At 29.5% G+C, this 15,992-nt stretch overlaps 1 protein-coding gene across 1 annotated transcript in view; it reads left to right on the forward strand.

Moving 5' to 3' along the window:
- LOC111627006 (transmembrane channel-like protein 5) overlaps nucleotides 1-15,992 on the forward strand; it is an 84,983-nt gene that overhangs the window by 55,893 nt on the left and 13,098 nt on the right. The window contains exons 9-11 of the mRNA XM_023370549.1: nucleotides 12,898-13,037; nucleotides 13,180-13,261; nucleotides 13,348-13,544. Of these exons, the coding sequence (XP_023226317.1) occupies nucleotides 12,898-13,037; nucleotides 13,180-13,261; nucleotides 13,348-13,544 (419 nt within the window). The remainder of the gene's footprint in view (nucleotides 1-12,897; nucleotides 13,038-13,179; nucleotides 13,262-13,347; nucleotides 13,545-15,992) is intronic.

The following is a 15,992-nucleotide window of genomic DNA, read 5'->3' on the forward strand; positions in this document are numbered from 1 at the left end:
AAATTTACCTGTGTTCATGATAGTGAAAAAATATTTCTTTATTTAACAAATTTTTCTATCACAAAGAAATTACTTTTTATTTTTAAAACAAGTGGAAAATAATAATTAACCTGAATTAAATGAGATATCTTTGATAAAACTTACTTTATGCTCAATTATTGTTACTGATAAATATCATAATTGTATAATATAGTAAAGAATTTTTAATTATCATATAACAATATGTGTTTGAAATATTCAATGACATTATACTATATGCTTTTGAAAGAGTAGTATATTAATTATCCTAGGAAGTTTTCTGGTTACTTATACTTCAATTTGCATTAAATATTGATCTCTAGTGACAATTTTGATTGTTAAAAAGTGTAATATTTCTTAAATGAATTCAATATGAGTGTTTGTCATATTCTCTCATAGAGGTTTTTACCTACTTAAAAAGGGTTTTTGATAAAAATTAAAAAAAAAAAAAAAATTTAATTTTGGTTTGCTTTAAAACATATTTTTTAAAAAATAAAATCTTGTGTCATTATTAAATTTTAAGAAGGTTTTGAAAAATTCTCAGAGATGGTTGACCCCATAAGTTTTTTGAGCATTGATAAAAATATATTTTTGATTAATTGTTATAAGTAGTACTTTCACATTGATTTTATTCATATCAGATAAATGTTTCTATTGGAAACTATAAAATCACTGCTTAACCCATCCAAATTTGCATGCTGTTTTTTTCCGAAAATATTTCTCTGTCAATAGAAAAAATATGTATCTTTTAGATTATATATAGGGACATTTGAATGATGTTCCTTGAAAGTAGATATGTTTATAATTATTAAAATTTAAAAAGTCGTAAATATGATTATTTCATATTTTTCCAAAACAAAACATTTGCTGATTCATTTTTATTTGGAAAGATTTTCATGCATTAGCTGTTTGAAATTCTTTCAAAATATTTAAGTTTTCCTAATATTGCTTCTTGTCTGATTAAATTTTTTATGTATTAATTCATTATACTTAATTCAATGATGATTTTATTTCCAGACTTATGTATAATATACCAAAGACAGAATCCATTTAATACAGGATGTTCTGCTCAAAAGTATCCAATTTGATTTGGCTATAAAAAAGTAACAGTTAAAGATATAAGTTCATCAAAGATTTTATATGAGAGAAAAACTCACCAAATTTTATTGAAAAAATCACAACATTTCTGTGTGCTCTAGCAGTCACATCGTCGTCATCATCATCATCATCAAATAATCTTTATTACTTATCCTGATACTGCCTGGCATAATCAAGCAAGAAATTACAGAAGCAATTACATTGATGTTACATGCAGATGACAATTGCAAAACAGTCCGAAAACAAATGTTGGAAAAGAAGTAAAGAAAAGAGAAAATAAATAAATAAAATATAATAATAATAATAATAATAATAATATAGTAAATGCAGTTAACAATAAATGAACTAAAGTAAATAAATGTGCATATATACATTAACATAGCTGCATTACCTTATACATTTAAGTGTTACCACAGTTCATTCTAGAGTAAAAACGAAAATGTACGTTGTAGTAAACATGCTGCATAATAGATGGTGAAGCACCACAAGTTGATATATACAATTACAGGTGAAGGAATACATAATAACTTCATTGGATTTGTTAGACAGTCTTTATCTTGTGCAGAATGTCTTGAGTCACACTCAGATAAACAATGATGCGTATCAAGATGCCACTTGTAGTTTAACGAATATCACTTCTAATCAGATAAAGTTTGATAAGTTCTTTGAAGAGGCCAAAATTGACTTTATTATGAACAAGGAAGTCTGGGTTTACAGGCCAGTCCATATTGTTTAGATTTATTTGCTGCCTCCAGCAGTGCCTAGTATCCTCAAGCATGGGGCAGTTGAAAAGATAGTGTAAGACGCCATCTTGAGTACCACAGAGATCACAGTGATCATTATCTATGAGAGGGAATCTCTTAAGATATACACAAAAGCATCCGTGTTCAGTTAAGAATTGCATCAGTTCATGACTGGGCTGCATCCATTTGTTCTGCATACGGTTTTGGATACTTGGGAAAAATCTCTTTGTAATGTGCTGACATGAGACCTTATCCCAATCAGCCTGCCATGCAGTCACAGTAACAATATCAAGGAAGTAGGCAATTTCCTGCTATATATGCTGCAGTATGTCCTGTCTCACAGTAATGATGGCTGTGATGATATGCTACCAAAGATCCTGAAGGTCTCTGACCAAAGTTGCATAAACAAAATCTTTCATGTAACTCCACAGAAATAAATCTAAGGGAGTCAAATCGGGAGATTTTGTCAGCCACACTATTGGGCATATCAAACCACAACCTGCACTTTCTTCTATGGTGAAGCCATGACTGGATAATAATGCTCACAATTTAACTTCTGTGCTTTCTTGCAATATGAAAAAAATGTCTATAAATTTTTATTTTTTAAATCTCTATAAAACTTGATGAGTTTTATTACCAGATGATACATAGTGCTTTTATAAGTTATATCTTAAACCATTCATTTTTTATGGAAAAAAATAATAATGTCCTTTTGAGTGGAGCACCGTGTATTTTTTTTATGTTGTTAACTTTTATTTCTTATTATAATACGCATCTTGTCTAACTTGGTATATACTTGTGTGCACTATGTTGGCCTCGTTATTTCTAGACTTATTACATCATCTCAGGACACAAGATCAGCCTTAGAACATCAATTTATTTTCCCAAAAAAGTGTGTATTTTGGACCTACAGTCCCTCATCAGCTTCTTTACAAATATTTATGAAATTAATTTGATCTACATCTATGAAATGCACAATAAAATCTCAACATTTGGTAAATTATTTATTACAGATCCAATAATTATGTATATACTATAATATTAACAGGATGTTAATAATTTAAGTACACAAGTAAAATAAAAAGTATAATTATGAACTTACATTAATGATATAAACAAGTTGATACGTTGTTTAGAGCAATATAATTAACTGCATCTTCAAAACGTACAATGAAATCTCAACAATTGGTAAATTATTGAATACAGATTTGACCATTAGTTATTTACTGCAATATTGACAAGATATTAACAATTTAAATACCCAAATAACATAAAAGGAAGAGTTATAAACTTACATTAAATGTGCTAATAAAATATTTAGAACAATATAATTAAAACAAACAGTATACGATGTTACAAGCCAGTTAACTGTTATAATTAATATGAAATAAAAGACACCATTAAAATAATAAAATGATATATTGTACATTTAGCAATTTATCAATAACCTTATTACAACCAAATTAGTGCAATTACCTCCTTTTTTTTTTCTTCCTTTTTTATTTATAAACCCTCCCTGTGTTCTTTTGTCAAATATATATACCACAATTCATGCAATCTTTGGCCAGAGTTTTTATTTCTTCTTTCAATATGCATTTCAGGCATATGCTCTTCTTCATTTGGAGTTACAATTATAAGAGTTCAAATCACAATTGCTGAGAGGTAAATTTTAATTTTAAGTTCCTTATTTTTTTTATATCTTAACCATTAATACTGATAGTATCAGTGTTCAGTAATTTTCAGTAATGGTTAAGATTAGAAAAATAAGGAACTTAGAATTAAGGTTTACCTCTCAGCAATTGTGATTTGACTTTTATAATTGTAACACCAAATGAAGAGAGACGTATGCCTGAAATGCATATTGGAGGAATAAATAAAAGAGAATAACATAAAAAAAAATAGTAAACAGATTTTGTTCTTGGTATAATAAGTCTGGAAATAAAATCACCATTGTGATATTCGAATTTTAACAAAAATTAATCATTGATGTTGTCATACTTGCTCAATCATTGATGTTGTCATACTTGCTCAACCATTGTTGTCCTCAGATACCTGAGAAAATCTCCCCTTACACTTTCTCAATGGCGAAAGCAACACATTCCCATGATCTGCTGACCTCTTGGCCGGGTGATATTGCACTGATATTGAATTTGATGGCTGAAAAATTCAGTTGTCGCCAGTCACTCTTGGATTAAAGTCATCAAAATTTTCCTGTGTCAGTGCTGATCATACTCTATCAGATTTTCATGTTACTTTCCACTGTGCCTAGAAGAACTTTCTTGATCCAGACCGGTCCAACAATCAAATCCTCACCCTCAAGATCCTAATCAGAACCTCAATTCGAGAATCTCAAATCAAGAATCATCACCATCAATGCAAGTATTTCCCAACTCGTGAAAAATCGTGAACAACTCTCTCTCGCGATTGCTAGCTAGATAGGTTAAGTTGATATATTGTATCATGTATTTCTCTTTGATGAAAATAAATGGGTATTTAGTTGTTAACTTTCGTATCTGAGTATTTTACTTCCAGTACAATGTCTCTCAACCCAAATTTAGATCTAGGATCTGATCACCTGCACATGTGGCTGCTTGCGTGACCAAATCAACATGCTGTCTCAGCTTCCGTGTCAGAAGTCGAGGATTTTAAGCCCAGGACCCACTGGACAATTGAATTAGGATGGAGGTTAGAGAAGGACATGCACGTGGAGAGACAGCAAGAAGTGCCATGTTAGGCAGACTTGGGGGCATGATTCCTTTAATACCCTCCTTTGCAGGGGATGCTGATGGCCTTAGATCACCAATTTTTTCAAGTCACTAGACAAAATAGCAAAACTAATCAATTGAGCCAAGGTGCAGTGCTTAGGGGTCACAAAACTAAAATTAATGGGTATAGTCCGGGATTTTGCATGGAAGGATGCAAAGATGAAGGAGGTAGAGATATACGATGAATTTAAGAGACTTACGATCAAGAGATTTGAGGGGGAACCCATCTCCTTACGGCTGCAAAAATTTCACGCCTGTGTCCAAGCGCGGGAAAAGGAGATGCAAACCTGTGCAGTATGATTACCAACCCTAGTAATGGAAATGATTGTAGAAGAAACTAGTGGTGACGCCCAAGAAAGGAAGGTTATTAAAAGGTGTCAACAAAAGGAAAGAGATGAACGATTGCTGGTACAATTTTTGAATGGGCTCAATGATCGCATCAAGCAACAGGTAATGTCACGGGAACCTGATACTTTTGATAAGGCAGTGTAAGCAGCAATTACTGAGGAAACTATATACCAACTAACAGCAAAATCACAAGCGATAGTAAGAACTATAAATAACCCTAGTGAAAAGGAAGAGGAACCTAATGCTACAGATCATAATCAATTAGAGGAAACTTTAGCGAAAATTCAGGAGCAGTTAAAGCAACTAGCAGACCAGGAACATAGTTGAGTCGACCCTAGACGCATATCACTGCCATTTTGGCATTCTCAGGAATATCCAGATCAATGAAGACAAAGCTATACCGATAGAACTATAGACCAAACAACCAGGCAAATATAAGAGCAATTACATGAACTATGACGGCAAAAAGTCAAATCAAATTTCCCATGCATAGAGGCAACAATGCTAATTATAATAATAAGCACCGCTGTTTATCATCCCTGGTGTTCCAGGAAATAAAGTATCGAATGTTTGATCATCGAACTTACACTGAGATGAAACAACTTGCTTCGTTTCATCATAAGTTTGAAATAGATATAGGGACCCATTTGATGACCCAAGAAACTTAATAGGCAGCGTGCAAAATCAAACATACAATTCTCGTCACAGATCAAGATGATATGAGGCAAGACACAATTTAGGTGACTCAAGAATTAACTGACGAACCTGGACAACTTAGTCACAACCCCAGATACAGCAATGAGAGAGGAGAGTCAACAGAAAGTGACAAAATTTTAGAGGCAATTTTAGGCAAGAGAGAAAAAATACACCTGGATCAGAATATCTAGATTCAGTGATGCAACAACTCATCGTAATTTCAGAGCGCACAATGCAGAGCCTACATTACATTGTCTCATTGATGACATAGCGACCCAATTAGCCATAGATACAGGCTCCAAAGTGACGCTGTTGTCGATCACTGGTGCACCGATTAGGCACCTTCAAAAGGAAAAACAACAGGAGTGACATACCCATCTGAAGCATCACTGGATACCGAATCAACACTTGGTGAAAACAATTTCCTATTCCAAATCGGATCCTTACAGTTTTCCTATCCATGTTAGATTGTAGATGATGAAATTATGCAACTATTTGACGGACTAATAGGAAGAGACATAATAACAGACCAGGGGTTAGAAATAAACTTAGCGACAGAAACAATAAAACTCCCCAATGGAAGAGTTTTAAGCTTTCAAGACCCTGCCACACAAAAGGGGACAATGAGACAAATCCAACCGAAAAAGAACAGGACCAATAAAAAAATCAATGTCAGAGTAGTTTGCATAGAGAAAAACATCACAGAGCAACATAACCATGAAGCAACAGGAGAAAAAAACTTAATAGATCGCCCCGAGAACACATTGTAGAAAAACTGCCGACTCCAAAAACTCAAAGGTACATGGAGATGAACATAAAAAAAATTAGTGTTGTAACGAATAGTACATTCGGCCTCAGGCCGAATACCGAACATTCGGCCAGGAGCGTGGCCGAATAGCCGAATATTCGGCCAAATTATTCGGCTCGATTAACGCACGTAAGAAAATTGGCACGCAAACCACATTATGGCAAGGATCCTGCTCTCTATTGGCCCGCTGTAACTACGCTTTGCCAATCACATTAATTCTTGGCAGTTGTAGCAGACAGACAAGAGTGTCATGGAAGTATGTGATAAATGATGATATCAAATGTGGATAACAATGAAATGACCTACACGTGTAAATAACAGAAAAAGAAGAGAAAAGGACCGTGAAGTGAAAATGTGAAAATAAATATGAAATTGAGTCGATAACATAATTGAACAAGTCGAGGCAGCTTATTGGCACGAAATTCGTGGCCGTCAATGCCAAACAATTGTTGTCATAGACTTAGGAAAGCTAAATGCTTGTAATGTAAGTCACTTAGCGTGCACGGGCGAAAGCCTGGGGCCGTTCGGGCTATCAAGCTGTCTCGAATCTGTGAAATCATAACTTATATCGATATACTTGTGACTTATATCAACGTCCTATCTGTCTCTTTTCTCTGTTATCACCAGGCTGAGTCACGTAATTGTGAAATGGGAACTCTAGGACGGAAAAGTGACGAATCGAAAGTATCGTGAGCGCGTATTATGATGTATGCACAGGCATACATGGATTAGAGCGATGGAGGAAAGAGAAAGGGAAAAGCAAAGACGAGCGCTTAAAAAGAAGGATAGGCAGGGTCAGACCCTCAGATGTGCAAGGATTCTCCAATGATAGACGTGTACGTGTGCTGATCTTTGTAATTATAAATTGTGAATACATGTGACTAATATTATTTTCTTTTTTATTTTGTGCATGTTACAAATTATAAATAAATATAAACAAACAACACTAACTCAATAACATTAAATCTAAATACCAAAATGATTAATTTACTGTGTTTTTGTTATTTATTACTCCTGTTTTTAGGTATTCGGTATTCGGCCGAATAGTGATTAAATATTTGGTATTCGGCCAAATAGTGAAAAATAGGCCAAATACCGAATAGTAACCGAATATTCATTACATCACTAAAAAAAATTGATCAGTCCGAAGGACAAGGAACGAAAATCCATCTCCCCTAACAGAAAGGAAAACAAAATAACAGAGGAAAGGGTGCACTAACCAAAGATAAAGTGTGGACTGGCACATGTGGAGGAGAAAAATAAACAGAACCAAAGTCCACCGAAAGTAGATTGCCAGCGAGAACAACAACCAGAGTCCAATCAACAAACAGTTTGATCGACAGTTCTCCAAACATCCATTAATGTTATAGTCATCTTCTTCACCATGATATTTACAATTTTCTGAATCCCAATTTTTCCGATATTTGCATGCTTCAGAACCTCAACATTGCCGAATCCAAGAACGTTAGACGATTAAAGACCAGTCAGGTTAGAGATAATTGCTCCAAAGTGCAAAATGATTAGGGAGCATAACTGCTAGGTAGCAAAAGGGTATTGACCTGACCGAAAAAAACATTTATATTTACTTCGATACTTGCATTATTGTGGTTTGATTTTGATCACGTAACAATAACAGAGAGAGAGTAAAATGCCTATCTGTAAACAATAAGGTCATAGAAAAATCATGATACACGATTGTACGTGATAAATCTTTGTTTAATATTTTTTATATTAACATATTTTTTCTATATTATCCCAGAGAGAGAGAGAGAGAAAGTGTATGCTAACACAAATTATTATATATATCATTTGTATAACAAAATTACCATTATGTCACTAAATTAAAGTTGAACTTGCATTTTAAAGAACAGCAATGATTTTAGAAAGGCCAGGGTGATGTGATACTCTGAATTTTAACAAAAATCAATCATAGTGTGGAAAGATAATTGGTATTCTTTCATTTATGACATCATTTGTGATCTTTAACAGGTTTGTGATAGCTTAGGTGTAATTTTTAATAAATTATTTATTGAAAAAACAAAAATATTTGAAAAATTATACCTACTTGGCAACTATAAAGCAGACAAATCACTATTTTGTTATTTATTAGTCTTTTAGATCATAAATGATGATATAAATGCAAGAATACCAAATATATTTCCATCCTTGAAGTGGCTATCAAGTCACTTTTGTAACTTTACATTCAAATTCTTGCTGCTTAAACTGACCTTTGTACCCCTCCGTTCATAACAGTTTCATTTTTCTTTTTTGTTACTTTTGCCCTGGTCTTTTTTGATGAATTAATAATTAATCAATATTTATATTTTATTGTAATTTTTATGCTTCATGTAAAGTATCTTGTTCAATCTGTTTGCTATTTACAATTCAATTAAAATGAGATTTTTACAGCTAAAAGATAAAAATATACTGTATATATATTTTAATTGTATATCCTACTTATACTTTTTGGTATATTCATATTCCTAATGCAAATTTGATGTTTTCTTATTTCATCATATTCTTTGTTATATGATGATTATACTAAAAGATAGTAGATGCCAGCATGTACTATACTTTTTAATAGTGGACAAATTTCTCTGTCCCAATAATGTCCACTGTTTGGAGGTTGTACTATATATATTTAACGAAAAGTATTTGTAAAATCAGTTGATACACAAAATTTAAAAATTTCAACATATTATTTAATTAATTAATATAACTATTTTATATTTTAAACAGGATAGGTACCTTTTACAGTCCACTGCTCCCTCTAGTCACAATAATCAAATTGTTTCTAATATTTTATGTGAAAAGATACAGTGTGTTATTTAACTGCAAGCCATCAGCCAAACCTTGGTATGCTGCTAATGTTCACACAGTTTTTATAGGACTCACATTTGGGAATTTTATTTTGGCTCTTATTGCTGTTACTTACACGGTGTTCAAGTAAGAATTTTTTTAAAATTAATATTTAATGAATTATTGTTTCTTTAATAATAAGATTTTATCTAAGAATTTTCATGAATCAAAATTATGATACCAATTATATTATGCATAATATAGTTATCTGATTTTTTTTGCTTTATTTATTATAGTGAATGATTATATACATTATATTTTTAATCTCTTCCAATTTATTTTATTCTTCTATCATCAAAACCTGTAATCTGAAATACAAGATAATATTAGGAAACTTCACTGCCTGTAACCGCTGTTCTTCTTCTCCAATGCATTAACTTCAAACAAGAAATGAAGATATCAACAGCATGGGAAGCCATCCTGAATAAAACTCTAAAGTAACAACATATGGATAATGCGCAAGTCTACAATGACGCCATCGGTCACACATGACAACATTCCAGAAAGATTTTCCAAAACAACGGTTAATTCTAGACTGGAAATTCGAATTCATATAGGGAATTCTATAGCGCCAGAAGAAGAACCACATTAAGTTCGAAAACGTTTGCAAAGTCCTCTGCATTGGAGAAGAACACTGGTGGTTACAGGCAGTGAAGTTGGGTAATTTATCTACTCTGGTGTTAAAATTTCTTTATAGTTTATAATATTAGGAATTAAGATTTATGAATTATTATACCATTTTTTTCATTTTATATGTTGTTTAATGAATTTTTTTTTCTTTATGTTAAAGGGAAATAAGTAACTTTTTTTCATATGAAACAATCGAAGTATTGAAATAATTGTCTTGTATGAAAAATATGCTTTCTTAGCAAAAAATTTTGAAGATGATATTATTCTATGAATTGCTTATCTATTGATAAATTATTAATTACAAATAAAAATAATTTTGTTTGGTCTTTTTGGAAATAATTTTGCACTTGTAGTTCTATNAAGATGAGTTGTAGAGGTAACCCTGCTAATTTATAATATTTTTTAATAATTTTAAATTTGAACTGACTAAAACTTTGATCTAAATAAATGCAAATACATCAAAACTTGAATTTCTTTAATTTCAACTATACAAGTTGTGAAGTAAAATGAAATTCTTAAAAATATATGAACATCTCTCATGATAGATAAGAATATTTTCATATACAGTATCATCTTGGTAATCTGACATATGTAGGACCAGAACAGCATCAGACTAAGGAGATTGTCAGATTATTGGAAATAAGGTGAATTCAGTTTTGATATATGCTTCTTGTCCTTAATTACTTATATTATACTTGTATCCACTGTGGACATTCTTGTGAACTAGGACTTGTTATACTGAGGGAAGAGAAAAACACAATTTCCAATTAAAATATATTTATTTTAACATAGTCTTGCATTACAAGATTACGTCCAAAGTGGATACAAGAATAATATAAGGTGAATTCAATTGTTTAATCATTAAGAAAGAAAACATTTGTTTATTTGCATATTAGTATATTGTATTAATCAAAAATATTTATAGATCATATGTTACTGTTGTTTAGAGTTCTGAAATTAATTGTTGATCCTTTAAAATAAATTTCAGTTGTCTTTTTGCCATTTTGTCATTCAAGCTGCTGCTGTTGTTGATAATTGGTGTTGGTGGATTCACAATAAATTTAGTGGAAATTGAAACAACCATGAAAAATTGACGTCATGTTTAATGGGAAATGGAGTTTGAAGTAGTAGGAATTATCAGCAGTTATAGTAATAATTGAGAGTTGACTAATGTCAAATTACTGAATGTGTAGAACTAACAAATGTATGGATTACCAAGATTGTACTGCATTGCTTTAGTTAAACTAAAATTTATTTTAGAATGTTTCATCACTTATCAGTATTAATAAAATTGAAAATGTTTTAAACTAAAACTTAATTTTTAAATGAACTTTTTTTTGTATATTTGTGATTTCTTATAGGATTTTCATAGAGGTAAGTTTCTTCTTTCTTTTTATGCTTAATAGCAAATAACTCTACCATGTTTATAATAAACAGCTTTATTATATGAAATATGGAAGATTTTATTACACTAGTTATTTTATTAATTTTTTAAAAAGCTATAAAATATACCAGTTAATTGAAATATGAACAATTTATATCTCAACAGATTTTTTTTGTTTGTTTTTAATTTTTGTTTATTATTAATATTTTCATTGTATACACAGTAGAATTCATTTATTATAATTACAGATATTGTTATCAATTATTTAATGTTATCAGACTAAGCAAATAATATTCTCTCAAAAATAATCAGCTTAATAATAAAGCAGAATTCTTAAAACATAGAAATTAAATAGACTATAAAACATTGCTTATTGTAATGACAATTTCAATTACAGTCCACCCATTAATTACATGTGTACAGTTTTTCAGCCATTTTTGATCTCCTCCCTCTTCTATGTACAATGATGTACTTCTGTTAAACTCTCTCCCCTTTAATTATGTGTACATAGTTCATGATCTCCTGACAGTCAAGAAATAACTAAAAAATTCTGCAAATATTTACTAATACTTTATCCACAATGCATAATACTTTGGACTGTGGGAGAAATGGATTGTCAGGATCAACCTCAATTTCCCAACTGAGAGAAGCAGTGATGGATGGCCATTAAAAAACAGAATGAAGTGTCGACTCAATAACCTTTGCTAGCCATTTGTTGCAGGAAACCACAATTGTGTGTTTTGTTTCATCAAGTTATGTAAGATAATATGTCAAGACAAGTCATCAATGTTTAACTTGACAAAAATGCATCATCCTATTTAGTAATTTAATTTTTAAAATCAGTCCAACAGATGATAACTACCAATTGATCACCATAACAGAGATGACATGTCAGAAATAATGAAAAGTATGGAGAAATACAGTATGTAGTAATTACTAAACTATGGAAAAATAGATTACATAAAATTAGCATAATTTATTTCAGAAATCCACAAGAAGTCAAATATCAAAGTTGGACTTTCCTTCATATCAGCAAGAAAAACATATAACATACAAATCTAGGAGTTACTGATTCCAATATAATGTTTTCTTATTCATTTAGAGATGTCTTATTTCTTTTGGCCAAATAGTTATATTTGTTACTAGATTAGCAAAATGGACTTTAATTATATTCCTTCACATCAGATGATTATAAAATTTATAATCATCTAATGTGAAGGAAAAAATATCGAAATAATCATAGCATTTTAGGTTTTGCATTTAATGTAAAACCTAAATACTATGGTTATTATGATTTTTTTTCCTCACATTAGATAATTTGGATTATATACTGTATTTGGACAATCTTTAATAATTAAATTTTATGCCTCATCTATTTTGTGAAACCTTTATTTTCAAATCAGTTGAACAAATCATTTATTATTTGATATTTGTATGAAATTTGAATATAATTAAATAGTCACATTATGATAATGATTTATAAAAATTGTCATACTTGAAAGTGAAGTCTTATGTCAAATATTTCATTGTGTACTTGTTTAATTTCAGACAAACATTCAATTTTTAGCGGAAATGGCAATATCATTAACAATTACAACCATAATTTTTGTTGTACCAATGTTTTATATTTTTCTTTCCAAATATGAAATGAAAGATAAGTTAGTTCAACTTTATCTCACTTTGTTCAGGTACATTCATTGTGATTTTTAAGCTCGTTGTAATTGTTTTGTTCGTAAAGAAATTTTGTAAAAACTAATAATTTTAATTTTAACATTATTTTTAATAATTTTTATATCAAGACAGAATAATTCTCTTTGAAAAATTTTTTAGGATTGTAACCCTGGAAATAATTATATTAGGAATGGTTGTATACTTTTGGTTTTTCTCATCTAATAAGAATGATAATCCTTTTGTAAGTATTTTCATATATAGTATACATTTCACTTTTTTTAAAAAGTATTTAATAATATGGTTTTTCCTTTTGTTGTTTCTGTTTAGTGCTGGGAGACAATGCTAGGTCAAGAAATTGTTCGACTTTTGATAGTTGATTTCGCATTTATTCTGATATTCCAAGTTCTCATTGGAGAAGTATTTAGACATTTTTTACATAAACATTTCCCTAAATTAGTTTCAAATTTAGAATTTCCTATTGCTTGGAATACTCTCAGTTTGATATATACCCAAACTCTAACTTGGTAAGTTAATAAAGTGAATATTTTTCATTTAAATAATTTTATTATTTTAAATCAAATTTAGAATATGTAAGTTTTAATATTTTTTCATTAATTGATAAATGTTTTGTTTTTTAAAAATATTATCTTTAATCTAAATATTTAAAAATTGTCTTATGAATTAAATAATATGTAGTTTAGTCATCAGTTTTACTTAAAAGATTGTTATAACATAAAAATAAAATAATAATTTCATAATTTGAAAATTTCATATTCCATTATTTTTTAATTCCAACGTATTGCTATTTATTATAAAATGACACTTTAGTAGCTCCACCATGATTTTAATTTTTATATTCAAATTATATTTTAAATAAAATTTAATTTTGTTTCCAATAATTCATTATTAATATTATATCTTATAATCATTCAGTTTAGTGTGTAAGGAGTTTATTTTTCAAACTTCAATAAACAATAAACCAGTCATTTACAAAAACAAACATGCTAGCATTTGAAAGTTTTATTAATTTTTATTTAAATTTTAGTATTGTTAAAATTAAAAATTATTTAGCATATTAATTCATAATTTTACATTTATAAAATGTGATTTATTTAACTCTGATAGTGAAAAAATATTTCTTTATTTAACAAATTTTTCTATCACAAAGAAATTACTTTTTATTTTTAAAACAAGTGGAAAATAATAATTAACCTGAATTAAATGAGATATCTTTGATAAAACTTACTTTATGCTCAATTATTGTTACTGATAAATATCATAATTGTATAATATAGTAAAGAATTTTTAATTATCATATAACAATATGTGTTTGAAATATTCAATGACATTATACTATATGCTTTTGAAAGAGTAGTATATTAATTATCCTAGGAAGTTTTCTGGTTACTTATACTTCAATTTGCATTAAATATTGATCTCTAGTGACAATTTTGATTGTTAAAAAGTGTAATATTTCTTAAATGAATTCAATATGAGTGTTTGTCATATTCTCTCATAGAGGTTTTTACCTACTTAAAAAGGGTTTTTGATAAAAATTAAAAAAAAAAAAAAAATTTAATTTTGGTTTGCTTTAAAACATATTTTTTAAAAAATAAAATCTTGTGTCATTATTAAATTTTAAGAAGGTTTTGAAAAATTCTCAGAGATGGTTGACCCCATAAGTTTTTTGAGCATTGATAAAAATATATTTTTGATTAATTGTTATAAGTAGTACTTTCACATTGATTTTATTCATATCAGATAAATGTTTCTATTGGAAACTATAAAATCACTGCTTAACCCATCCAAATTTGCATGCTGTTTTTTTCCGAAAATATTTCTCTGTCAATAGAAAAAATATGTATCTTTTAGATTATATATAGGGACATTTGAATGATGTTCCTTGAAAGTAGATATGTTTATAATTATTAAAATTTAAAAAGTCGTAAATATGATTATTTCATATTTTTCCAAAACAAAACATTTGCTGATTCATTTTTATTTGGAAAGATTTTCATGCATTAGCTGTTTGAAATTCTTTCAAAATATTTAAGTTTTCCTAATATTGCTTCTTGTCTGATTAAATTTTTTATGTATTAATTCATTATACTTAATTCAATGATGATTTTATTTCCAGACTTATGTATAATATACCAAAGACAGAATCCATTTAATACAGGATGTTCTGCTCAAAAGTATCCAATTTGATTTGGCTATAAAAAAGTAACAGTTAAAGATATAAGTTCATCAAAGATTTTATATGAGAGAAAAACTCACCAAATTTTATTGAAAAAATCACAACATTTCTGTGTGCTCTAGCAGTCACATCGTCGTCATCATCATCATCATCAAATAATCTTTATTACTTATCCTGATACTGCCTGGCATAATCAAGCAAGAAATTACAGAAGCAATTACATTGATGTTACATGCAGATGACAATTGCAAAACAGTCCGAAAACAAATGTTGGAAAAGAAGTAAAGAAAAGAGAAAATAAATAAATAAAATATAATAATAATAATAATAATAATATAGTAAATGCAGTTAACAATAAATGAACTAAAGTAAATAAATGTGCATATATACATTAACATAGCTGCATTACCTTATACATTTAAGTGTTACCACAGTTCATTCTAGAGTAAAAACGAAAATGTACGTTGTAGTAAACATGCTGCATAATAGATGGTGAAGCACCACAAGTTGATATATACAATTACAGGTGAAGGAATACATAATAACTTCATTGGATTTGTTAGACAGTCTTTATCTTGTGCAGAATGTCTTGAGTCACACTCAGATAAACAATGATGCGTATCAAGATGCCACTTGTAGTTTAACGAATATCACTTCTAATCAGATAAAGTTTGATAAGTTCTTTGAAGAGGCCAAAATTGACTTTATTATGAACAAGGAAGTCTGGGTTTACAGGCCAGTCCATATTGTTTAGATTTACTTGCTGCCTCCAGCG

Source organism: Centruroides sculpturatus, unplaced genomic scaffold (assembly GCF_000671375.1).
Source record: "Centruroides sculpturatus isolate CEXI.00-Female unplaced genomic scaffold, Cexi_2.0 scaffold445, whole genome shotgun sequence".
In the NCBI taxonomy this organism is placed as follows: Eukaryota; Metazoa; Arthropoda; class Arachnida; order Scorpiones; family Buthidae; genus Centruroides; species Centruroides sculpturatus.